The 23,776-nt window shown below is 37.8% G+C and overlaps 2 protein-coding genes across 6 annotated transcripts; one reads left to right on the top strand and one right to left on the bottom strand.

Annotated features, from left to right (window-relative positions):
- Positions 1-663: 663 nt before the first annotated feature.
- On the bottom strand, positions 664-13,239 carry g3bp2a (G3BP stress granule assembly factor 2a). Of its 3 annotated transcripts, XM_067496784.1 has the most exons (13): positions 13,055-13,233; positions 11,384-11,502; positions 11,217-11,298; positions 10,575-10,748; positions 10,263-10,353; positions 10,022-10,127; positions 9,705-9,885; positions 6,466-6,567; positions 5,929-6,031; positions 5,491-5,550; positions 5,221-5,352; positions 4,978-5,096; positions 664-3,840 (listed from the first exon to the last, which is right to left on the bottom strand). In XM_067496784.1, the coding sequence occupies exons 2-13, from the start codon at positions 11,476-11,478 to the stop codon at positions 3,559-3,561; spliced, it is 1,527 nt and encodes a 508-aa protein (XP_067352885.1). In that variant the 5' UTR covers positions 11,479-11,502; positions 13,055-13,233; the 3' UTR covers positions 664-3,558. The 3 variants fall into 3 exon arrangements, with proteins under 3 accessions (XP_067352885.1, XP_067352887.1, XP_067352888.1); XM_067496786.1 differs by lacking the exon at positions 6,466-6,567 and having other exon boundaries at positions 4,969-5,096; positions 13,055-13,239; XM_067496787.1 differs by lacking the exon at positions 6,466-6,567 and having other exon boundaries at positions 13,055-13,238.
- A 2,093-nt stretch (positions 13,240-15,332) lies between these two features.
- pkd2 (polycystic kidney disease 2) lies at positions 15,333-23,467 on the top strand. 3 transcript variants are annotated; one of them, XM_067496782.1, is made up of 16 exons: positions 15,333-15,550; positions 15,693-16,239; positions 16,915-17,028; positions 17,704-17,837; positions 18,264-18,514; positions 18,692-18,916; positions 19,303-19,531; positions 19,627-19,797; positions 19,898-20,079; positions 20,164-20,284; positions 20,369-20,467; positions 20,770-20,891; positions 21,008-21,125; positions 21,271-21,434; positions 21,593-21,740; positions 22,601-23,467. In XM_067496782.1, exons 2-16 carry the CDS (start codon positions 15,828-15,830, stop codon positions 22,808-22,810), a joined length of 2,700 nt encoding a protein of 899 aa, XP_067352883.1. In that variant the 5' UTR covers positions 15,333-15,550; positions 15,693-15,827; the 3' UTR covers positions 22,811-23,467. The 3 variants fall into 3 exon arrangements, with proteins under 3 accessions (XP_067352883.1, XP_067352884.1, XP_067352882.1); XM_067496783.1 differs by having other exon boundaries at positions 15,333-16,239; positions 21,274-21,434; XM_067496781.1 differs by having other exon boundaries at positions 15,333-16,239.
- Positions 23,468-23,776: the final 309 nt, after the last annotated feature.

The raw sequence follows: 23,776 nt of genomic DNA, 5'->3' as shown, positions 1-23,776 counted from the left end.
TTTACACAACATACAGAAAGCAGTGGTAGATGGATGAACCTATTTAAAACACAAGCATGTGCTAAAATCTATGTCCTTTGTGATTTTGAGCTCCTATAGATTCTGTTTTAACAGTTGTCAAGTGTTTAAGTCTAGTCTGATGGTCCTAACTCAAACACCAAAAAAAAAAAAAAAAAAAAAAAAAAAAATGTATTAATAAACCTTGAGTGTAACATCAGCCTCAAGTGTACTTCATAAACAGCCCACAGTAATAAAGCAATTAAAAACAATAAGAAAAACACCCCCTTTTTAAAAAATATGGAATTCAATACATTTTAATACCTTCTCAGGCTTTTTCATTAGAACTATACTCAGTACCACAGTTGCCCATACTCTGGTTTGAAAACCATGTGTAACTCTTTCAAAGCAAATTTGTCTAATTACCAAATATTTTAGATATCCTTTGAAACAATCTTCTTGCAAGATTTTTTTTACTGCATTGATAACATTTGTGGTTTAAAATCCTTGACCTTTTGCCACCCAGCACAGGGACGTTTCTTTTTTACTCCACGAGCCTGGAATGAATCTATTATTTCCATACTTGTTTTTTGTTTCAGCAAGCTGATCAACATGCTGTACAATAGAGCAGCTTTACACAGCTGTAAACATGACAAACTGTATGAATGCTGCTGATATCAGTAGTTTATTGTAAGTCCAACACATTCAAAATGGAAAGGAAATAAAAAGAAAACTAAATAAAACAAACAAAAAAAAAACAACAACAACAAAAAGAAGGTACTAGCAATACTAGCAACAAGGGTAAACACAGTAAATTAAGATGGTAGCCAACTGTTTACCACACCTACTAAAGCCAAGACGGTACTTCTATTTCGACTCAAATCGAACTGGAATGATTCACAATGGGGATCCACTCTTTCAACCACAAGAAAATTCTTTCTTCCTCTCTACTTTGTTTTGAGGATCCTTTGGAAGAGGTTTGATTATTAAAAACCTCTGTGACAACTATAATTTCAATGTGCAAGTCCTTTTTTAAACCCCCAACAATTACTTAAGAAGCACAAGATTGGTCTGAAAGCATGATGGCTCTTCTTCACCAACCGCGGCAGTAGCAAGTACAATTGCAGTCAGGTGCGTCTTATAAGCAAGTACCAAACGTGAGACAGAGGCACCCTTCAGAACTGTTAAACACTCACGTGTCGTTTTTCCCCAAGCTTGGGTCAAAAGCTGACAGTAATAAATTTAGAGTCTGTAATCTGTATTGAAAACTACTGTAATTTTTGAAAACATATTCATCTCAACCACAAGGTCATGTAGCCAAGCATCACTGTGGAAACCTACATTAGATAAGTCACGTCTGTACTTTAAATGCTTTTTAATTGTGAGAGCAAACACTTTGTGCCAATAAGATGAGCAGTATTTTTTTTTTCCCTCCATTGCCAGAGGAGAAATTTGGAGAGGTTTAAACCGTCAGATTGTCCCAGAAATTATGGAAATAGTGCAATACCACCAGACAAGGAAGACCTCATATATTTGTCCAGAAAATGCTACATCACGTTTCACTTCCCATTTCAGTGCAAGAAAACAAAAACAAACATCTTATGTGTCATGTTTTCCTTTCCAGCTGAAACCAAAGATCTTCCCTCCCTACCGAATGGCAAAAACAATATGCTAGTGGACAAAGAGGATCTGAGTAGTATGGCATTCAGATTAGACTAGCCTTCAATGAAAGAAAAAATAAAATAAAATAAAAATGAATTAGCACAATGAATCTTCATCATATGAAAATACAAATGCATTAACAGCTAGAAAAGTGAGCACAATTATTAACTTGTCTGTAGGCTGGAGGGCCAGCCTGCTGTGGGCCAGCCCAACCACACAGATCATTACAAAATTTTTACTGAGAACAGTCTGATAACTTCAGAGTCCAGGAATTAACCTGAATGCTGCCCATGAGTCACAGAAACTATGGTCACACTGAAAATAAGAATTAACAATGTGTTAAACACATTGTAAAACATTTCTGCTTTTGAAAAATGCAAACCTTTGTTCACTGAGATCATGGTGGTGTGGAGCTACAACTCCTTAAACCAAGGACCAAGCTTTTCACTGTCACCATCTTTTAATGTACCTTTTTGTGGGAGTAGTTCTTCAGCTGCACCCCTTAACCACAATTTTAACATCAGAACAGAACTGGAGGCAGCTATTGTCTCTACAAAACCTAGAACAGACAATACAAAACAAATGTACAAAACACAGATCATCTTAGGTAGTAAACAGTATGGAAAATGAAATATGCACCTGATAAAACTTAAATCTTCTGAATACTGCGTTTTTTTTTTTAAACTGCTCCCAGTAGACAATAGTTCAAAATGAGCAGCAAGTCCTAACTGCTTTAGTAAGACTGGAAAAGGTGAAATAGAAGGCACCATCATGCTTTTGTTGAGAAATGAAAATGTGCACATAAAAACATACAGTAAACTATGATTTTTGCTGTACATTTATTCTGTTACTCCGCACTTAAGACGGGAAGGGAGAGGGGAGGGACATGTCGTTCATCCCAGTTTCATGGTCTAGCTGGCAGGGAAAAACATGAAGAAACACAAACTTGGAATCAAAAGGAAAAACTGAGCAAGCCACCACCATTGCCATCACTTTTCTATTGTTCAACTTTGTTTCTTGTTTATCCTTTATCCCCCCACTCATTTGGTGAAAGTCCAGGATTTTAGCTTTTTTTTTTTGTTTTTTTTTTAGTTTGACTTATAAACAAGGAAAAATATAATGTAGATTTACTTGTCATCTTGTCCATCCAGCAGAAATTGAAGCGTAGATTTGGGTCAAAAGTGTGAAAAGTACATTGGCCACAGCAGATGGGCTGTGAGCGAGGCCTGCCCAGGTAAGTCGTATCACTGAGACAAAACAGGTCTCTCCAACTGCGTTCCGAGCATGGATGTCAATGTAACACGACAGAAAGTACCCATTAGTGCATATTGATGAGTACATTATGCAATTTTGAAGCAGTGGTCTCTCAAAAGGAAAAAAGTAAAAAGCAAGCTTTTCCTTTGGAACTGCACAAATTTTGCATCTCACTCTTTTCCAACAGTAACGGGCAGAAAACTACCGTATAAAATGTGCAATAGAGGGATTTCGTGAAGCAGCGCCCCAGTTAAGTCAAGGCATATAATCTCTTTTTCAAATGATGGGCTGTATTATCGTAGTTAAGTCTTATCAGTCCCTCCTAATGTGGCAGACTACTCCTGGTTGGTTTGCCTTTTTTCACGAATTTACAAATTAAAGTTTGTGAATTCTTGAGATACCCAAAAAGGATGCTCAGCTCACAGCTAACAAGCGAAATTTTGTTTGCTTATTTTGTTTTGTCTATTTCACAAACAAATGGTTGACAGGCTGTCACATTCCAAAGCAAAGAGGGAACCAAAATAAAAAAAACGAAACAAAAAAACCCAAATATATACGTTTGTACATGAAGATTTCTTTTTGTTAACGAGAACGGCTGAAGATGAAGAACATGGTACTACTTCCACACTGCAGGTGGCGCTCTTCTCAGCGGCGCTGGGTTGTGAAGCGGCCCTCTCCCTGGGCACCAGAACCTCTTCCAGGGCCCATTCCAGGTTTAGGGGCCATGCCGCCTCGAGGTGGTAGTCCCCTCCCGTCACGTTCACGCATCATTCCACTTCCTACAATGCCTCGCGACCCTCCGGGGCCCCGGTCGTTGCGCCTCATGTCCCTGCGATCCTCTGCTCCACCACGGGTCTCTCTTTCACGCACTGCCCTCGTCTTCTTCTCCTCCACATTCAGACGCACTTCGCCTCGAAACATAATTGGCTGCAGGCAGAAAAGCAAAAGATCAGTACAAGAAAAAGGAGGACCAAATATTGCCCCACCATTTTCACAACCCACATCATTCGCTGGTTTGCAGACACCAGTTTATTCACCTTACTGGCCTGATCTGCTAAATTCTATGTGCCTGGCAATGAAACACTTTAAGCTCTAAATCCATGTTCAGGCCGAGAGTGGCACAAGTCTCAGTCATTTGAACATTGTTCTGTATTGGCAGCTGTTGGGACCCATAGAGGAGGAATTTAAATAACTGAATGACTAACTCTGCATCTCTGCTGTATGTGCCTTGTTCTGGCCAAAGAAAATACATGCAAATACACATTCCTGGTGGATTACATTTGAACACAATTTATTTATTTATTTTTACAGATTACCTTGCAATCATTGCACTTTGAGCTTCATAACAACTGTGGACAGTTTTGGGAAGATACAACTGATTTGCCAAAGTTGTAAAATTTGACAATTATAAAGTGCTGTGCATTATTTTATGTCTTTTAAGTCACATCTATTACTCAAACTGTCTTCCTGGTACATATTTGCCACAGGTACTTGAAGCACTAGTCCTGACCAGCACACCCCAGTGCCTTGTTTTAAAGCAGTTACTCAAACGATGGTGTCATGCACATATTACATTTTGAGGTTACAAATGTTAAAAAGTTATCTTGAAAGTTGATAGACTTTCCTTTTCCTATTTTGATTGTTTCCTACATACTTCTACCACCCACTTCAGGCTTACTAAAATCTTATCCTAGATCAACTTCTTTCACAGAGCACTCAAATCTCATCAAGAAATGCACTATGGTGTTCAATCAACAATGCACTCCTGGAAGAACAGTGCTCTAGTGTTTAAGAATATTACTGCTGTAGCTTGTTGCTTCAAAGTACTGTTTTCAACCATGCATATGTAGTAACACAAAGCGTGGCTGCTGATCTGAACATGACCTTAGATATTCTGTTTGCAAGCCTGATTTGACAATGGTAGTCACATAGATTATATTTGTTTTTTAGAACAAACCGAGCAAGAAAATAAAATCAAGTGTCATGTTAATTATAGGGATGTGTGTCACCAAACCACCACCAAATGAAAGTGGGTAATGAAATGTTGATACATGCCCCTTCTACCTTGGCCCCCAGAATTCTTTGCACAGGATCAGAGTCGTCAAAGACCACAAATCCAAAGTTGGGCAATTTCCCACCAACGCCTTTGGTGTTGATCCGCAACTCCACCACATTTCCATATGCTGAAAGAAGAAAAAATGGTTTATATACCATCATCAAAAACATCATTTATGTACCATTTATCACCTAGGGTTTTTTTTTCTAACCAATTTAATTTTGAGAAAATATTGTTCGGACATAACATACTCATGAAGAATTCTTTGAGCTCGCTCTCATCAATGTCATGCGGGAGGTTGCCAACAAAAAGCTGGTGGCTGTCAGGGTATCGGACAATACGCCTGCTGTCCATGTCACCTGATTCGGCATCACCCCTGCCACCTGCAGGTCAGAACAACAGGAAGAAAAACATTTGCTCAGCTTAAAGTCAAGAGTGAGAAAGATTTCTGGCACATCTGAATAATTTTCTCATTGAGTAATCAGGATCAATATTATAGATAATCATAGTTATTGGCATACCTTTATTACCAAAACTCAAATGTGGTTTTCCTGTTTGTGACTCTGAAGATGCAACACCATCTAAAGAGAGAGTAAGACGACAACTTAGTGGAATGATACATCTTCCTTCTAGAGGATTCCATCATGTATATTTCAGAAGCAGCACTCTCCTACTTTTTCATTTACATCAACTTCAAATTTTGGACTTCTGAACTTGGGACACCCGTATTTAGATCAGGAACCTCTTCGAAAAACTATGTCCCAGATTAAGTTAAATATAGCTGTTCAACATCAGATGCATATTTAACAAATGCGGGTATTTCAGCGGGTAAATAAGTTTGTGTCCAACTCTATATTGAAACACATCAAGTATTTAAGGACACAAAGCTGAAACCACATTGAAACCTTCCTACTAAATTGTGATAAAAGTGATAAAGATGTCTAGATTTTTAGTATTACCAGGTCTAGGACCCCGTGGAGTGAAGGCCGGTCTGTCACGTGTGCGCTGGTCTCTGGGGCGAAGAGGTGCTGTCTGTGTCTCTGGCTTGGCTTCAACTCTAGCCTGTATGGGAGAGATGTCAAATTGATTCTTTTAACCGCACATACCTTCCATCTTAAATTTACACACCACTTCAGAGATATCAGAAAGGGGTACCCAACCTCTGATTCAGGTGTCTATGTTTTTCGAACGCCACACAAATTCCTTCCTGTCCGTTACACATGTACACTGTATTTCCCTTATTTGGGGACTCACTGTTACCTAAACACTGAATAAAATATAACCCCCCTTAGGTCAGACAAATGCTTTCTGCCCACACATTACAATGTTAACCACTGAGTTTTCAATGCAATGTATACTAAATTAAAAAAAAATGTTGAAAACAGTGCAGTTACTTTATGTATAGCAACCAATTTCTACTGCATTCTGAAGATTCATTTTATTAGAAACATTTTTACAATGTTCCACAAATTTCATATCCAGTGGTAACTGGTTACCTGTGAGCTTAGAGCCTTAACAACATGGGGTGAGATTCCAGAGGACGTGACAGTGCCAGATGGAGGCAGGTTCTTACTGGTCACCGAGGCCCAAGAGAAAGTCTGTGGGGAATGTCGTAATGCATCTTTAAAGCTGCAACAATAAGCTGTTGACCACTACACTAAATTTAACTTTTCCCACATTTTGTTATGTTACAGCCTTATTTCAAAATGGATTCAATTCATTATATTCCTCAAATACCCCATAATGACAACGTGAAAGTTTGTTTGAAATCTTTGCAATGCAAATTTATTTTAAATTAAATTTAAAAATTATTTAAATAAAATAAAAAATAAATAAAAAAATCACATTTACATAAGACACTCAAAATTGAGCTCTGGTGGACCTTGACACATTTCTACAACTTGATTGAAGTCAATGTGTGGAAAATTCAGTTGATTGGAGATGATTTGGAAAACCATACATCTGTCTATATAAAAGGTCCCACAGTTAACAGTGCATAATGGAGCAGAAACCAAGCCTTGAAGTCCAAGTTCTCTGTTGACCTCTAGAAAATGATTATATCGAGGCACAGATCTGGGGAAGGGTACAGAATAATTTTTGCAGCATTGAAGGTCCCAATGAGCACAGAGGCTTCATCATCACTGCCCAAACTGAGCGATCGAGAGAGTAGGGCCTTAGTCAGGTAAATGACCAAGAACCCGAACCAGAACCTTCCAGAAGAACAACCATCTCCGCAGCACTCCATCAATCAGGCCTGTATGATAGAGTGGCCAGATGGAAACCATTTCTCAGTAAAAGACACATGACAGCCCATCTAGATTTTGCCAAAAGGCACCTGAAGGACTCTCAGGCCATCAGAAACTAAATTCTCTGGTCTAATGAAACAAAGGTTGAAGTGTTTGGCCTGAATGCCAAGTGTCATTTCTGGAAGAAACCAGGCACCACTCACTACCTAGCCAATACCATCCCTACAGTAAAGCATGGTTGTGGCAGCATTATCCTGTGGGGATGGTTTTCAGCTGCAGGAACTGGGACACTAATCAGGATTGAGGGAAAGATGAATGCAGCAATCTACAGATACATCCTTGATGAAAACCTGTTCCAGAGCGCTCTGGACCTCAGACTGTGGAGACGGTTCATCTTTCAACACGACAACAACCCTAAGCACACAGCCAAGATGACAAAGGAGTGGCTACAGGGCAACTCTGAGAATGTCCTTGTGTGATGCAGCCAGAGCCCTGACTTGAACCCAACTAAGCATCTGAAAATGGCTGTGCACTGACAATCCCCATCCAACTTGATGGAGCATGAGAGGTACTGCAAAGAAGAATACGAGAAACTGCCCAAAAATAGGTGTGCCAAGCTTGTAGCATCATACTTAAAAAGACTTGAGGCTGTAATGTTGAAGCACCTTTAGAACCGAAGTATTAAGCAAAAGCAGTGAATACTTATGTACATGTGATTTGTTTCGTTTTTATTTTTAATAGATTTGATTTCAAGCAAACTTTCACATGTAATTATGGGGTTTTGTTTGTAGAATTTTGAGGAAAATAATGAAATAACAGTTCTTGTGGAACAAAATGTGGAAAAAGTTACATTTATGTTAGACATTCAGTGCATACCTTCTGGATGCACTGCATGTCTGCCATACTTGTTTTATTGGGCAGAATGGTACTGCTCTGTGAGTCATAAAAGCATATAGATAAACAGACAAATATGTATGTTGGAAAAAACACTCAAAAGTAACGCTGTCCAGTTGTCATGTGGAGAGTAAAATTAGCACATGGGACACAAAGATTCTGGATCTGGTATATTTTTGTAACAATAAAGCAAAATAGATCACAATGTGTGCACTTTGCACTTAAAATATAAAAAAATAACAAGCACATAGAATAAAAAAAAAAATCAATTGTGTCCTGTGTGCAAAGGATGTCAATGCCCTTAAGAGATCAGTGACATTACCAGATTTGAAAATATAATTTCAGGAGCATCCTCTTGTCTCTCTATGAGTGACGGGAGAGCTTAGCTGAGTGTCCCTGACTACAGCAACTTATTCCTAAACTTGAATGGATGACATCAGTGCTTATTCAGGTAGTAAAACAATCCATGAGTTAAGCACCTACAGAATTAAATTAATAACAAAACGTTTGCATAGCAATAAAAATAAAAAGCCTAATACAAAGTCAACAAAGTCTTGCTCGGCAGTCTATAGATTTGTGTGTAGTAAAATAGTTTGAATTGTCTTTTGTTTTAAATGTTAGTTCGTCTTCCACCTGTGGGTTATTTCTGGCACAGAACAGTATAAGCATTTAACTGCTGTACCCTAAAACAGAGCCAATTAGACCAAAGATTAAGATATAACTGTGAATACAAAGTAATCAAGAAATCTACTGAAGACAAAAAAATAAAATAAAATCATACAGATATTTTAGCTATAGTTATGGGTTAAAACTAACTAATTTTGAGCCCTGCAAACAAACTTTTATTGATTTTGACATAAACCTTTACTTGGGGTGATTTTATTTAAGAATGTAACTTTTAACCCATTAAGATTTGAGACAAACTCTAAAAATGTATTCTAAAACCTAAAGAGGTTACTTTAAAAGCAGCCCTCTAAAACCTCAGTTTGTTTTTTCAGACTTGAAATGTGAGTGATAATGTCTATGTTTCTGTAGCAGATAGAAATATGGAATAATAACTAATTCAAAGCTTAAAATGTTAGCTTCAACTAGAAATAGCCTGTCAGCACAGTTGAAATTAACACTTTTATGCATATTTAAGATAATTTAATGAGTGTTTTAATAATTTACTCTTATAGATTGTTAATTTACAGAGCATTTTATGCCGGTACCTGAATGAGCACTAATGTCCAGTTAAGCTAAGAATTAACATTACCTGACTTTACCCGAGCTTTCTGCTTCTCTGCTGCAGACAGGTACACTTAACTGAGTCCCACCCTCACTCACACACAGAGTAGAAGCTGCTCCACAAGCTTGTTTTCTTTTTCACTAATCTCCGTGATGTCTTGAAAAATTAATATCCGGTGATTTCAGAACACAAATATTTATATTTTCGTGCTCTAGTTAACCTTTAACAACTAAAAACCTCGCATTGTGAGGTAATTCCTTCATTGTCCTAAAATTCTCACTGACACCACGTTTCGAAGCATGTTTCGTAAATCGACGAACAGTTACATCAACACGTCACCCCACCCCTACAAACACATCAGTCTTACTTTAGGAGGCTCCTGGGTATTTGGTGGAGATTCCGCAGGTACTGGTGAAGGTGCTTTCTCCTCCATCTCCTCTATAACCTTCTCTTCTGCTTCAGGTTTTATCTCCTCCACTTTGGGCTCTGGTTCAGGCTCTTGTTCAGGCTCTGGAGCTGGTTCCTCCATAGACTCCTCTACTCCATTACTGCAGAGCACAAATCATCAGGTGTCATTTTAAGAGAAACCTAGTTTCAAAAGTGAAATCATTCATGTTTGAGTTGTAAAACAAAAAGGGAAACACATTTCAGTCTAATCAAAATTAAGACTACATTTTGACATACGTGACAGGGTGAGGTTCGTAATAGGTGGTGCTGTTGGGGCTTTCCTGAAGCGGTTCAGGGGATGGCTGTCTCTCCTCTGGCTCCTCTTCAACTTCCTCCTCAGATTCTAAGCAAACAGAGAAATCAAATACATATAATGAGAAATTATTGCACATTAGACCACAAGTATAACTAAAAACCCATACGTATAAAAAGTCTGTAATAAGTCAAACTCTATATGGAATATTCACGAACTTCTTACCCTCATCAATCTCAGCTTCAGAATCCCCAAAAACCTCATCCTCGTAACGAAAGATGTCATTGTGGACATAGAACTTGTTTGCCACCGAACCCTAAGGAAAGCCAATTTGACATACAATTAGGAAAAAAAAAAAAAAAAAACATACAACAAAGCCAACCACCAAATAAATATAGAGTACAAGTTCATTTAAACGTCATCTAATTTTTTGCAGAGTGATTTTATTATAACAACAGTGATCTTGAGTCGTTATTTTTTAACGCTGTTAAAACCCCATTTCAACTGTTATGTCTGTATAAAAGGAGAAGTACTCACCTCTGGAGCAAGTACAAATGTTTGCATAAACTTCCTCATGGGTTGACCATTGTTGGACAGTTCTCCAAGGACTTGCACCACAACTCCATCACTCAATGTGGCATGGGCATCCACATGCCTGATCTTTGTGTGGCATTCACTAAACTGTAGGGACATGACCTTCTTGTGGATTTCCTAATAGATACAGGGAAAGGGAAAAAACAAAGTAATGAGGAATAAAAGATGGACAAATTTGTTAAAACTGTAGGGCATTTCGCAGATACTTGTCTCCTAAATGGGATAGATTTGTTTTGACCAGATAATTATATTAACAACACAAAAACTGCAAAGACAATTTTCTCCGGAGGCAAACTTGTATTTTGAGATAGCTGGTATCTGGTCCAGATATCAAACAATGGCAATAACAAGACACAATAAAATGCTGCTTAAAAAAAGCCAGGGGACTTTTAAACAATGTTATTATCATGTCACTACCCTTTCCTTGAACTCTAAAGCTCTTCTTAAATGATCTAAACTTTACTTCAGTTATGATATATTCAATTTAACAAAAGTATTACTTACAATACCACTAATGGGAGAAATGTAATATATACTACATTGTACAGTGAAAGTGAATCTTCATTATTCAACTATATCACATACCGCTTGCCCATACACTGCTTCTGCCAGCTTCCCACTTGGATCAAGTCCCCCATGAACATAGGATGAGTTCCTCCCATAAAACCTAAAAAGGAAAACAATGTTATAGTTAGAGTGTATTACGAACACCTACAGATTGAGTGTTTACTACATCAGATTTCTGAAATTACCTGTGCAGGAAATCTGGTGCTTTGTTTAAGAGTGTGTAATACTGCCTCACAAACTCCCGCCCTACAAGCAGGGGACTTGGCTTCTCCATCACCATTTCTTTGGTAAACAATATTAAGTGCTGAAAAAACAATGTTTTATTAGTCTGTTTACTGTCCAGTTCAACAACTTCACAAAAGTACCATAAGGTTAAAGCAAACTTCTTTGAACCTACTGGAACTATCTATTTGGACTGGATAAGTCACGGAACTGCTGTATTTACATGTTTTGGTTTTCTTTAGACAACTAATAAAAAACTGCAGCTGATTCACAGATACAATAAGTTGTCAAATTAATCTCGGACACCCTGCATGAATTGTTTGAGGTCATGCCATTGTAATGAACTTTATAGTAATAACGTTGCTAATTCATGTTTGTGTCTCTTTTACAAATTCAAAAATCGTTTTCTTTGTCTCATTAGCAACAAGTTCAACTGACCTACAGCAATTCTATGGCTGAAGCAAGACAGCTGACTGTGTAGCCATCAAGCTAACATGCTAGCTAACATGCTAACGTTCAACTGCGCCATTACGCTCATCCAATGAGGCAGTTGGCTGCAGATAAAACGGGAAGCGACTTTTGCGGACGTTCGTGGAAAACGAACGAAAAATTAGAACTATTATCACACAGATCTGTAGACTCCCGAGTAAGACTTCGTTGATAAGTCGGCTACTATATTAGGCCTTTTATTTTTATCGTTATGCTAACGTTTTGCCATCTCACATTTCTCGCACGTTCATTAGCAATATCACACGACAAATTTATAATTATATCCTATTAGTTACGTCAGTTCTCAAAATTACAGAAACACTGAGCTAACAATATCAGTCGTATGAGTTTTATTTAACAGTCTGGGACATCAACAGAAGGAATACTAATGCTAATCTACCGGCCCTTTTGCGATCAACTTAAAAGGCTACGGCTAGCCAAGTCAACAGAAAACCAACAGCAAGCTTGCGACATCGCTAGTTAGCTACCAGCTCATGCTAACTTGTGGCGTCGTCGTATTTTTCCTTCTGCCGGTTGTCAATTTTACACAAAGCGGAAGCGATATATTTCAAGTAACGATTAGCGTTGTCGATCAACACAAATATTGAGACAACTGACAAGGCTCTTTATTTTTAAACAAACGACCTGCACGCTGACTGTAAGTAGTGGAAACTATCATGCCGACATGACTTTAAGCCTGGTGATAGCCATTGTAGTAGCCACCAATAAAGGTTGTCCATTTTATCATTGCAGGGCTCTAATATTAAAACATCAACGCCTTGTTTATAATCAATTGTATCATAATTATTACAAATCGTTGGCATTATATGGTTTTCTCAAACTTAAAAAAAAAGAACCTATACCGACCGGCTGTTGAATCATTATCAGTGAAACAAGTTGAATGCTATGCTAGCTAAGACAAAGAAAGGTAGATTTGAGAAATGTGGTTGTTCGTCAAAAATAAAAACGCAAACGACGTAGACTATCCATATAGTAACGACACGCGTAAGTAGTTAGCTATTTCTCTAATTGCTGCCTGTTTGTCGAGTAGTTGTGGTTTTGACTGGACAATGCAGCTAACATTAGCTACGGCTACCTTATCAGTCTTTTCATAGCTAACTTAGGTTGAAGGACGGCTAACTTACCTTATGAAGGACCTATCTATGTAGACAGAATTGTTTGTAATAAATAACTACGGCTATAAACAGTTTCGAAATACTGTATTAGTTCCCACGCTGTACTAAGTGACAGTTTAGGATCTCTGCTGTACCAGAGATTGAAGATGCAAAATGATATGTTGGATTTATTGTTGTACCCCTGCAATCTGGGGCAGGGAACCCCCATCACAACCACTCAGCCAATGGACTGTTTACACTGAGCAACATAACTCATGACGCCAGATCAATAACCCCGCCTCCCAAACTTTCTACTAATTTCTCTGCAGACCATGCACACACCTGCGGAAGTCGAACACAATACTACTTATTGGTTCTTAGTGCGTTTTTTGTTTTTTAGTTCACCTGTAACTCAAAACACAGTTTTTATATGTATTTCTTTATTTTAACAGTGTTAGTGTTGTTTGTATGTCTATAGTTTTTGAAAATAAAAATATTTCCTAAAGTTTCCAAAGGACAAAGTAGAATGCAAATAATCTTCTGTCTAAACACGATTATCACGCAAATGCTATATATTGTTAATAATCCAAATACCAAAACACGGGAAAATATGATAGACATCAACTCATGATAGTAGTTTATGCCATGAGCTCCTTTCGGGCAGCTGCAGAGAGAATAGTTCTTTTTCATCAAATTTTCCCTCAAAACAAGTTTTAAGTTGCAGAAATGAAGTAAATTAGTGTAATTAATCACTGTTTTTTTTTTTTTATTACCAATCTCATGTTGTACATTATTAGGTACATTTTGCATTGCAAACCTTGGCTAACTTCTGTAAGAAGTTTCATATCAGAATCAGAATCTGATTTATAGGCAGATTTATAGGACGTTCAAAGAGTAACAATAACAGACATTGTAATAATGACTATTACAGACAAAAATAAGACTAAACAGCAAAGGGGGAAAAGGAGACACAGCTACAGATAACAGAGTGGCCGAATAAAGGTGAGAGGGGTCGCTGGTGATTTTCTTTGCCTGCTTCCTGACCTGTTCACCGACTTGTTAACCATGAATTAAATGTAAAACAAAAATTATGCTTTAATAAAAATGCACCAAATTTGGACTGAAATACTGTTAATGCTGTTCAGTGCACTGAATTACTATCAGTGCACTGGCTTCACAAATGTGGATACTGTGCACCACCAAGTGGCAAAAGAAGCTTGGTGAAAAATCCTTCATGCAGCACTATTTGCATACATCTAAAAAAAGTAAATCTCCTACCTTTGTTTATCATAATAACAGCATTACAAAATAACAGTTATAGAGGGTAAAATATCCCTCAAAATGACTAAACCCGGATTCAAAACTAATACAAAATGACACACATCCACTACAAGGACAGACAAAATGACCAGTAAAACCCACAGAAACAAACATGAGTACAAGAGTAAATAACCTTAAGGACATTAAAAGCAAAAAAGATGCTACACAAATACATGATGCAAACTATGACACAAAATAACCACAAAACATGCAAATTCATTAAAGAGTGACACAAAACAACCACAAAGAGGTACAAATTAACTAGGAAAAAAAACAAATGAAGAAAACAGATGATGACAATGAAGATGGCGCATGAGTTGTATGTTTTACATGCAACATATAAAGCTTTTTTCACCATTTGTTGGTGCTCAGTCTCCAGTTAAAACCAGTTAACCTGTAAAATGAAAAGAGAACCAAAAATAAAACAATGTGTAAAAGTTGCTGCATTTGAGTACATTTGGATCTAATTATTATCAAAAGGTGCACATAGTCCTAAAATCCTGTCCTTTTTAGAACTCTGCATCTTGTAATTACTTGTGGCCATGGGGCCCATGAGTGAGTAAAGCACTTTTGGAAGGTGGTCCTTAGCTAAGCGCCTTATTGTCATAGCAACTCTCGACCCAAACACACAGTGATTATGCAACTTCCATAATAATTTAAAGAGTGTATTAAAACATATTTAAGTAAATGCAATGCCTGTTGCATGTTATGAAGGGGTTTAACTACTTTGTTACAAGCTTTTAATGTAAGCTTCTATTTAGATACCAATGATAGACTAAAATTACATTTCTACGAATAAACAAAGAACAATGCCAAACCAATTTAACCTGCTATTAAATTCTGAAAAGGTTTATTTACAATTGAGCCAAGGGATACTTCACCGAAGAAAAATGTTTCCACATTGACCTTTTCCATCCCCTTTTCTACGACGCCATGAATTCTCCAGTAACCCGAGTCCCGAACAAATGAGAAGGAGAGTTTTTTTTTTTTTTTTTTTTTGGAGGAACGGTCCGAGAACAAGATGGCTGTCCTGGGACAAGAAACACATCTTTCCTCTTTTTCATAAACACGGCATTTGAATTCTTGCGTTAAACTCACTTTTGGGTTAATTCACGTTAAAGGCATCGCTGGGTGCATTGCAGACGGGGGTTTGGGGGCTGAAGTTTCGCTTCTCTCATGGAATGTTTTTTCCACGGTTTTCTGACGGTGAGGAGTTATGAGTTATGAGGAGCAGAGTAGCATCAAGTTAATATCTATATTTTACTTTTACGGTTTAAACATTTAAGTATAGAATTATCAACTATAACTATTTGACTGACTTTCACAATCAGTCTGTTTTGGTTTTTAGGCGTTGTCTGTCTCTGAAGCGAAACGCCCGAAATGATTTAGCCTCGGTAAGCATTTTTGAGATTTTTGCTTTTTTGGACATTTGACGTTTCAGATGCCCCACACCATATTAAATAAATAAATAAATAACTTGAGCATGAGTTCATCCCGAGTTAGACCGCAGAACCTAACGGGCAGGCTGCCGCACAGACTGGACTCCAGCGAGGGGATAGAGATGGAGAACATCCAGCATCAAGACCTGGGTCTCGGAGGCATCATAGGCACTCCGTCCCCTCCGTCTAGACAAGCATGGAGTCGGGATAATCCGGGTTTTGAACCCGAGGAAGAGATTATGGAAGCTGACTGGCCTCCAGCGAGTCCCGGGAGGAGGTCGGTGTCCACGGCCTCCGGCAGCAGCTGCAGCAGCGGTCTGGGCAGCTACGCCTGTGCTGGAAGTAGCACCCACATCCCCCGAGGAGGACTCTACCCGACCCCTACTGTGGATGCCCAGCAGCAAGACAGGCACGGGCACCCCAGCTGTATGAAGCAGGTTCTCCTAAAAATGAGAAGTTAGTCACTTGTTTTTTTTTTACACTTTTTAAATGCACTATTTTACAATTATGACGCCATCCTAAAAAAGTTCTCTAAAGATAAGCAAAAAATAATAATAATAATCGGTACCAAATAAAATTAAATATAGGGATGTAATTTCATTTTACTGCACAGTAAGCCACCAGAGTTGAATTCATGGTACTGATTACGAAGGATATTTCCTTTTTTAATATAACAAATACCCTGTTGTGTCACTTTTCCACTGAAAGCTACTGAAGTTCAATGTAAAATGGTAATGCTGCGATTAGTACCAATATAAACTAGCTAAATATAAAATAAAATAAAATTGAACTTTTTAGTCTCAAGCCACATTGATCTGATCACAAATAAAAGCATGTAAAACAAAAGATAGAAGATAAAATAATCTAGAGACAATTTAAATGAAGTGAAATTCGGATAACAAGCACTTGGACAATAATAACATCTTTTAGTAAAATCCTTTACAAATTTCACATAATGTGATCACTTTTGTTAAAGGCTGTCTGTGGCCTTATGGTTCAGTATGTAGCTAATAATTCAAGTAATTGGCTCTAACCAAATATTCAAATCAAAGCTGAACATACTATAAGATGTAAGGTAATAAAGATGTAATTGTATGCTGATGTCCTCTGGAATAATTGTTTCATTTGCAGTTCTGTGGGGCACAGAGCTGATGGAAGACAGCGACAGCAGCCGAGAAAGATACCTCAGGAATGTACTGAGGGAGATGATTACATATATTGCATTTCTCATTACTATTTGTATCTGTAAGTACTCACTCATTAATCTAGCAAATTAACAAAGTGTTATTTTAAACCTGTGTTATACATTCTCAATTCAGAAAAAGGACTCATAGAAAGGCTCTTAGAATGTGGTGCCATATATTCCTGGGCACGTTTCCTGAGTTATTTTCCTAACTTACAGTGCCTAATGGGTTTGGTAGTAGAAAATGTACTTCCTATATACTGGTTGTTTAAATGCCAACCACAGCGCAAATCTAAGAACCACATTTTGAGATGGCAACGATTGTTAAAAAGTGTGTTAAGAGATAAGTTTCTTTGCTCTAGTTTCTTTTTTGCAGTGAGAAATGTCAAACTGTGGTTTAGGGTGGACCAGGAAATTATTTTCTGGCAGACTGGATGAAGGCATATCATGGTAGACAGAAATTGCCTATTAAAAACAGTTTCCAGAGCTACTCCCTAACAAATACTGGGCAATACAGGAAATACTAATGTATAGGTCAGACCAAATTAGGTTTAATCTAATTTTGAACTAAATTGTCAAGTATTTGCAGGATCATGCTGGTTGTAAACGGCACAAACCATTCACACAGTATTAATTCTACTATTTGCTTCTTGTGGTTGTTTTATTATCTCAGCTGGTGCTAACTTGAAGCTACATACTTTTGGTTTTGTAACTGTACGATGTGATTTGTTCTACAGTGACCTATGGAATGGTGAGTGCCAATATGTACTACTATACCAAAGTCATGTCTCAGCTTTTCCTGGACACACCACTCTCTCCTGGGGACCCCTCCACTTTTAAGCACCTTTCAACAATGGAGGATTTCTGGAAGGTAAAATGTAATATCCAGCTAATCATAATTTCTGAGGTCCAAAAACATAGAACTTCCACAAACAATAAAAATAAATAGAAGTGGCTGTTGACCACCCTCAGAAAATCAAAATAGTTAAAATAAGTATCAGAACTAATAAAAAGGAGATAATTTCAGACAAATGGTGAGAATAAAAGCTTTGTAAAATGCAGTATCATTAGCAGCTAATCCCATTAAATACATTAAAAACATCACTAAAAGTAAATAATTAGGAATTAAGCTCTCGTATGTTATTTAATGTTTATTACTAATTTTAATTTGTCTTGAAGAAAATATAATGTTAAACATTTTGGGAAAATCCATTTTCAGGTGTCAGTGAAGTTGATTTAAAGGAGAAATAAATCTTGCCTAACTGGTTTCATAATTCTGACCTTTCTAAACATTTAGTTCACAGAGGGACCCTTTCTCACTGGCATGTACTGGGAGTTGTGGTACAACAACAAGACCCTGCCAGAGAATCAGAGTCTCATCTACTATGAGAATCTCCTTCTCGGGGTGCCACGGCTACGGCAGGTCAAAGTTCACAATGAGTCCTGCTTCGTCCATGAAGATCTGAGAGATGAAGTTCAGGATTGCTTCAGCATGTATACCCCAGCTGATGAGGACACATCCTCCTTTGGTCCTAAAAATGGAACTGCGTAAGTCTTTGCATTTAATTTGACATTGTTAGCAGAAAAGAATGCTTATTCTTAGTTCACTGTTAAGTTACTATACAGCTTTTCTAATATTAGTTATATAAAAGACTACAACCATATTATATGTATTATATTAACTTGTGTTTGCATTTCAATTTTGTTCCTGGTGGTGTCTGTCAGTTGGGTCTATACACCAGAGAGTAAGATGAACGCGAGCAGTTATCATGGTCAAGTATCTAAGTATGGAGGCGGAGGATACTACGAAGATCTGTCTCGTACAAAAGAGGAGTCAGCAATTCAACTGCAGTTTCTTAAAGACCACCTGTGGCTGGACAGAGGCACCAGAGCAGTCTTTCTGGACTTCTCTGTCTACAATGGAAATATCAACCTCTTCTGCATTGCTAGGTGAGTTCAGTCACAACTTAGGTCAAGTGATTTTTCAGTTTTATTTAATGTAGACCAATATTATGAGGCCATCCCACTGGAGTTTACAATTTCTACAACATAAGAGCCTCTCAATGATTAGACCCTTAATGTAAACAAGGAAAGACATACCCCCCAAACAAACTTGTAACAGTCAACATTATTGACTTGAAAGGATGAGTACATGGTGTGGAAAACAATAATGGCACCCTATTAAAAATGCAGAATAACAACATATATAAACTTAACATTTACTTCTAGTATCAAATGTTGTTACTGCAAAAAGCTGATTCTTGATTTATATAATAGTACTTCGTTTGTCTGTAATAGCTTTCCATTGACATACTGTAATCTGGTTCATTTGTCAGGTTGTTGGCAGAGTTCCCTGCCACTGGGGGGGTGGTGACCTCCTCTCAGTTTCAAACAGTGCGCCTGATAAGATATGTGTCCAGCTGGGACTACTTTGTGGGCATGTGTGAGGTGGCATTTTGCTTATTTATCCTGTACTACGTGGTGGAGGAGGTGCTGGAGATACGCATACACCGCCTGCACTACTTCAAGAGCCTGTGGAACTGTCTGGATGTTCTCATTGTGGTGGTATGTATAAAACTATGTATTTGGAATTAAAGTAGGAAAGTAAATATAATAAGACTGAGTGTCTATGTTTTCATCTCGTTCTGCTCCTTTTTCAGTTGAGTGTTGTTGCTATTATCATGAACATAACCCGAACAGCCATGGTTGGCAACCTTCTGAAAGGCCTGTTAGAGAACCACTCAGCTCACCCCAGCTTCGAGCCTCTGGCCAACCTGCAGGTCCAGTTCAACAATGTGGCTGCAGTCATTGTGTTTTTTTCCTGGGTCAAGGTATAAATCTTTGTTTTAGGATCAATCCAAAACCACCATTGTGCAAACAAGATAAGTCACCCCCTATAGACTGATGCTAACAATATTCTTATCTTATTAGCTTTTTAAGTTCATCAACTTCAATAAGACTATGAGTCAGCTGTCCAGCACTATGTCTCGCTGTGCCAAGGACCTGGTTGGTTTTGCAATCATGTTCTTCATCATCTTCCTGGCGTATGCTCAGCTGGCCTACTTGGTGTTTGGGACTCAAGTCAACGATTTCAGCACTTTCCAAGCCAGCATGTAAGAACTTTTAAAGTATAGCCCGCAAATGTACAAGTACTACTTATTTTCCTAATCTTAAAAAATGTTGAAATGTCTGTGTAGTTTCACTCAGTTCCGGATCATTCTGGGAGACTTTGAGTTCTCCGAAATTGAGGAGGCAAATCCAGTGCTTGGACCTATCTACTTCACCACCTTTGTTTTCTTTATTTTCTTCATACTCATGGTGAGTCACCTGTTAAAGACAACATATACGCCTTTTCAGCACATTGTATAACACAAAGTGACTTTTTTATTTCTCTCCATGTAGAACATGTTCCTGGCCATCATCAATGACACATATTCTGAGGTGAAGGCTGATATGTCCCAGCAGAGGTCTGAGATGGAGATGACTGACCTGATTAAGAAGGTACAGGCACAATATTTGGGGGGCTAAGAAGATTTGTATTAAATCACCACTTGCTGCCATAGAAAGGCTAAGCGATTGTACAATATGGTGTTTCTAGTAATGCTATGGTTGTATCGACATACGAGATATATCAGAACATCTCAATTTACTTTTGCAGTAGTGTGTTACCTTAAATAGTAAAAACCTTATATAGATTTTTAGTAGATAGCCTACCTGTAACTGCTGACTGTCACTCTTTTTCAATCAAATGTTAAAGTACAGACAAGCTTATTCTTTATTATTCCTCTAACCTCATCTCTTAGGGTTGCAACAAAGCTTTGTTGAAATTAAGACTGAAGAAGACAGCTGTAGATGACATCTCTGACAGTTTACGTCAGGCTGGAGGCAAACTGAACTTTGATGAATTACGTCAGGATCTTAAAGGGTAACCAAAACCTGAAATCTTGCTGAAAATTGTGACATCAGTGCAACATTTTAGTGTTATTTCTCTTACTCTGTGCCGCCCCTCAAGAGTGTGTTCTGATTTTCTTCTCTGTTCAGAAAAGGCCACACAGATTCAGAGATTCAGGCCATCTTCGCCAAGTATGATCAAGATGGCGATCCCGAGCTGACTGAACATGAACATCAGCAAATGAGAGATGACCTGGAGAAAGAGAGAGTGAGTCATGATGCTTTTAAAGGTTGTCCCATTGGTTTTCATGATTGACACTAAGAAATACACAGGAAACCATTGCAAGTATGTTGAAGCATATACACAGCTTCAACACCTGCAGATGCTCAGTGTGCCTCTGCTCTTATGCTAGGAGGACTTGGATCTGGAGCGCAATTCGCTGACTAGACCCAGCACTGGACGGAGCTTTCCACGTACCCAGGATGACTCAGAGGAGGACGATGATGAGGACAGTGGCCACAGCTCTCGTCGCCGTGGCAGCAGCTCAGGGGGTGTCTCCTATGAGGAATTTCAGTTGTATGAAACCATGTTTTTTATGATGCTGTAACTTGCATGTAGGTTAATCAGTGAATAAAAGTTGAAGGCAAACGGATTAGGCAAACATACTCATATAAATAATATGAAAAATCTGTAATAGGCTAAAATTCTTAGTTTCTTTGCTCTGTTTCTCTCAGACTGGTGAGACGTGTGGACAGAATGGAACACTCTATTGGGAGCATAGTGTCCAAGATAGATGCTGTGATTGTGAAGCTGGAAGCCATGGAGAGAGCTAAACTTAAAAGGAGAGATGTGCTGGGCAGACTGCTGGATGGAGTTATGGAGGTTAGACACAGTTCATACAAAATCTGATGATATAATAAAAAGTATAAAAAGTTCCAAAGTAGTAAAACGATAAGTTGTTGTAAATTCAAGTGACTGGGTTACAGATGACTTTTTGCAATATTGTTTTGTTATTTTAAATTTAAATAAAGGTGCAGTTTTCCAGAATATTCAAACCCATATCTACAGAATGCATATAAACTCACTGGCCACTGTACACTTAACATCACACATAACTTGTGTATATTTACACTTACTTAAAGCGATTTGCACACATATAACCTAATCAGCATTCGACACTAGTGATAATGTCACGGACAAGGGTGACAAGGGTCAGCATGACCATACTGAGCAGTCTGCAGCTACACAGCCCCATACGCAGCAAAATGTATGTCATTTTGTGCAGAGGTGGTAGAAGTACACAAATTCAATACTCAAGTAAAAGTGCAAGTGTTGGCCTTAAAATACTCCATTACAAGTATCCCTTCAAATCATTTATTAAAGTAAATGTACTAAGCAGATTACCTACAGTACATTTTACCTACAAAAGCAATAGTACTCCACTAAGAAACAATGTATTTTAAATGTTACAGATTATTGTAATTATGGTGAAACATGTACAGTATGTATTAAAAACTAGAGATCAAAGATCAGTGTTAGTAAAGGTGAAGCTGATTTGAACAACTTTTTGTGCTGACAGGTGGTTAATGCATAATGATGATGATCAGCATGATGTTGATAACATGATAACATTTTTATAAAAAACATATAGTGTGTATTTCCATTTTGGTTTGGTTGTTGGTTTGTGTGTGTGTGTTAGTGTGTGTGTTTTAACATTGTGTATGACTTAATCTGTCCATCAGGATGAGCGTCTGGGGCGTGACACGGATGCACACAGGGAGCAAACGGAGAGGCTAGTCAGGGAGGAAATGGAGCGATGGGAATCTGATGACATAGTCTCTCAGGTCAGCCACCCACAGCCGCCCACACCTGTTGGCCCCCGACCCCGTCCGTCTTCGTCTTTGTCCACCGACGGTCTTGACACAAGCACAAATGGGAACAACCATGTGTGAAGACATGGTGAGCTGAAGCGCTCTCTGCTCTGGAAAGAAACTCTATTGGAAATTTCCCTCAAGAAAAAAATTATTGAAGCTGTTTAGATTTATTTAAATAATACAAAGGAGGGGTCAAAACTGCCTCAGATACAATGCCTCAGATTAAATGAAAATGAGTAAGGATCTCCCAAGAGACAACTAAACATGTCCTTTAATCTGTCTAAAGCTAATTTTAAGTATTACTTTGAAACAGTGATGAAGGGAAATAATAAAATGTGTCAAAGAGGTTGATAATTAATGAAGGATCTACAGTATGCTATTAAATCACAGTATTAGACATAATGTAAGAAACCAGCCTGCAAACAATCTCGGTTGTGCTCATGCTTGTGCAAACTGTTATTCATCACACATCTTAGTATTTCAACAAATACCAAAAAGGCATTTCATTTAGCTGATTTTTAATATACAGTAGGTACAAGTGTGGCACATTCTGTCATGTTTACTCTGTACCTTGTGCATCAATTAAGCTTCAATTTAAATGGCTTATTATTTTATGATACACGTTGTAACTTGAAACAAACTTCGATTTGGAGTGCATTTAGTGTTCATGGGAAACCCATGCATTTATATTTTAATTATGCCTTTTTTTTTTTTTTTTTACAAACTTTTTTAAAATCTCTTACATCAAATAAAGTGTTATAAAATATTTTTGGTTTTTATTTCTCTGGTTTAGAGTTTGATATATTTTAATTAACAGGAAAATCGTAAAGAATAAATGTATAGGAAATACAAAATCTGAGTCTCAAAATGTTCTCATTAAAGCATAAATAAAAGTAGAATGCAATGATTTGCAAATCTCATCAACCCATATTTAATTCACAGAACAATATATCAGATGTTGGAACTGAGACATTTTACCATTTCATGGAAAATATTAGCTCATTTTGAATTTGATGGCAGCAACATATCTCAAACAGGTTTTAG

Source organism: Channa argus, chromosome 3, assembly GCF_033026475.1.
Source record: "Channa argus isolate prfri chromosome 3, Channa argus male v1.0, whole genome shotgun sequence".
NCBI classification, from domain to species: Eukaryota; Metazoa; Chordata; class Actinopteri; order Anabantiformes; family Channidae; genus Channa; species Channa argus.
The sequence above is the reverse complement of the archived record's forward strand: the minus strand, read 5'-3'. Positions and strand labels throughout refer to the sequence as shown.

What these genes read in the sequence shown, in the direction of transcription:
- pkd2 (XM_067496782.1), top strand. Translation starts at nt 15,828, where the DNA reads ATGAGTTCATCCCGAGTTAGACCGCAGAACCTAACGGGCAGGCTGCCG. An exon ending in TGACTGACCTGATTAAGAAG is followed by an intron (nt 20,468 to 20,769) that starts GTACAGGCACAA and finishes CTCATCTCTTAG; the next exon opens with GGTTGCAACAAAGCTTTGTT. An exon ending in TGCTGGATGGAGTTATGGAG is followed by an intron (nt 21,741 to 22,600) that starts GTTAGACACAGT and finishes TCTGTCCATCAG; the next exon opens with GATGAGCGTCTGGGGCGTGA.
- g3bp2a (XM_067496784.1), bottom strand. Translation starts at nt 11,478, where the DNA reads ATGGTGATGGAGAAGCCAAGTCCCCTGCTTGTAGGGCGGGAGTTTGTG. An exon ending in CATTTGTACTTGCTCCAGAG is followed by an intron (nt 10,354 to 10,574) that starts GTGAGTACTTCT and finishes GGCTTTCCTTAG; the next exon opens with GGTTCGGTGGCAAACAAGTT. An exon ending in TGAAGCTGAGATTGATGAGG is followed by an intron (nt 10,128 to 10,262) that starts GTAAGAAGTTCG and finishes CTGTTTGCTTAG; the next exon opens with AATCTGAGGAGGAAGTTGAA.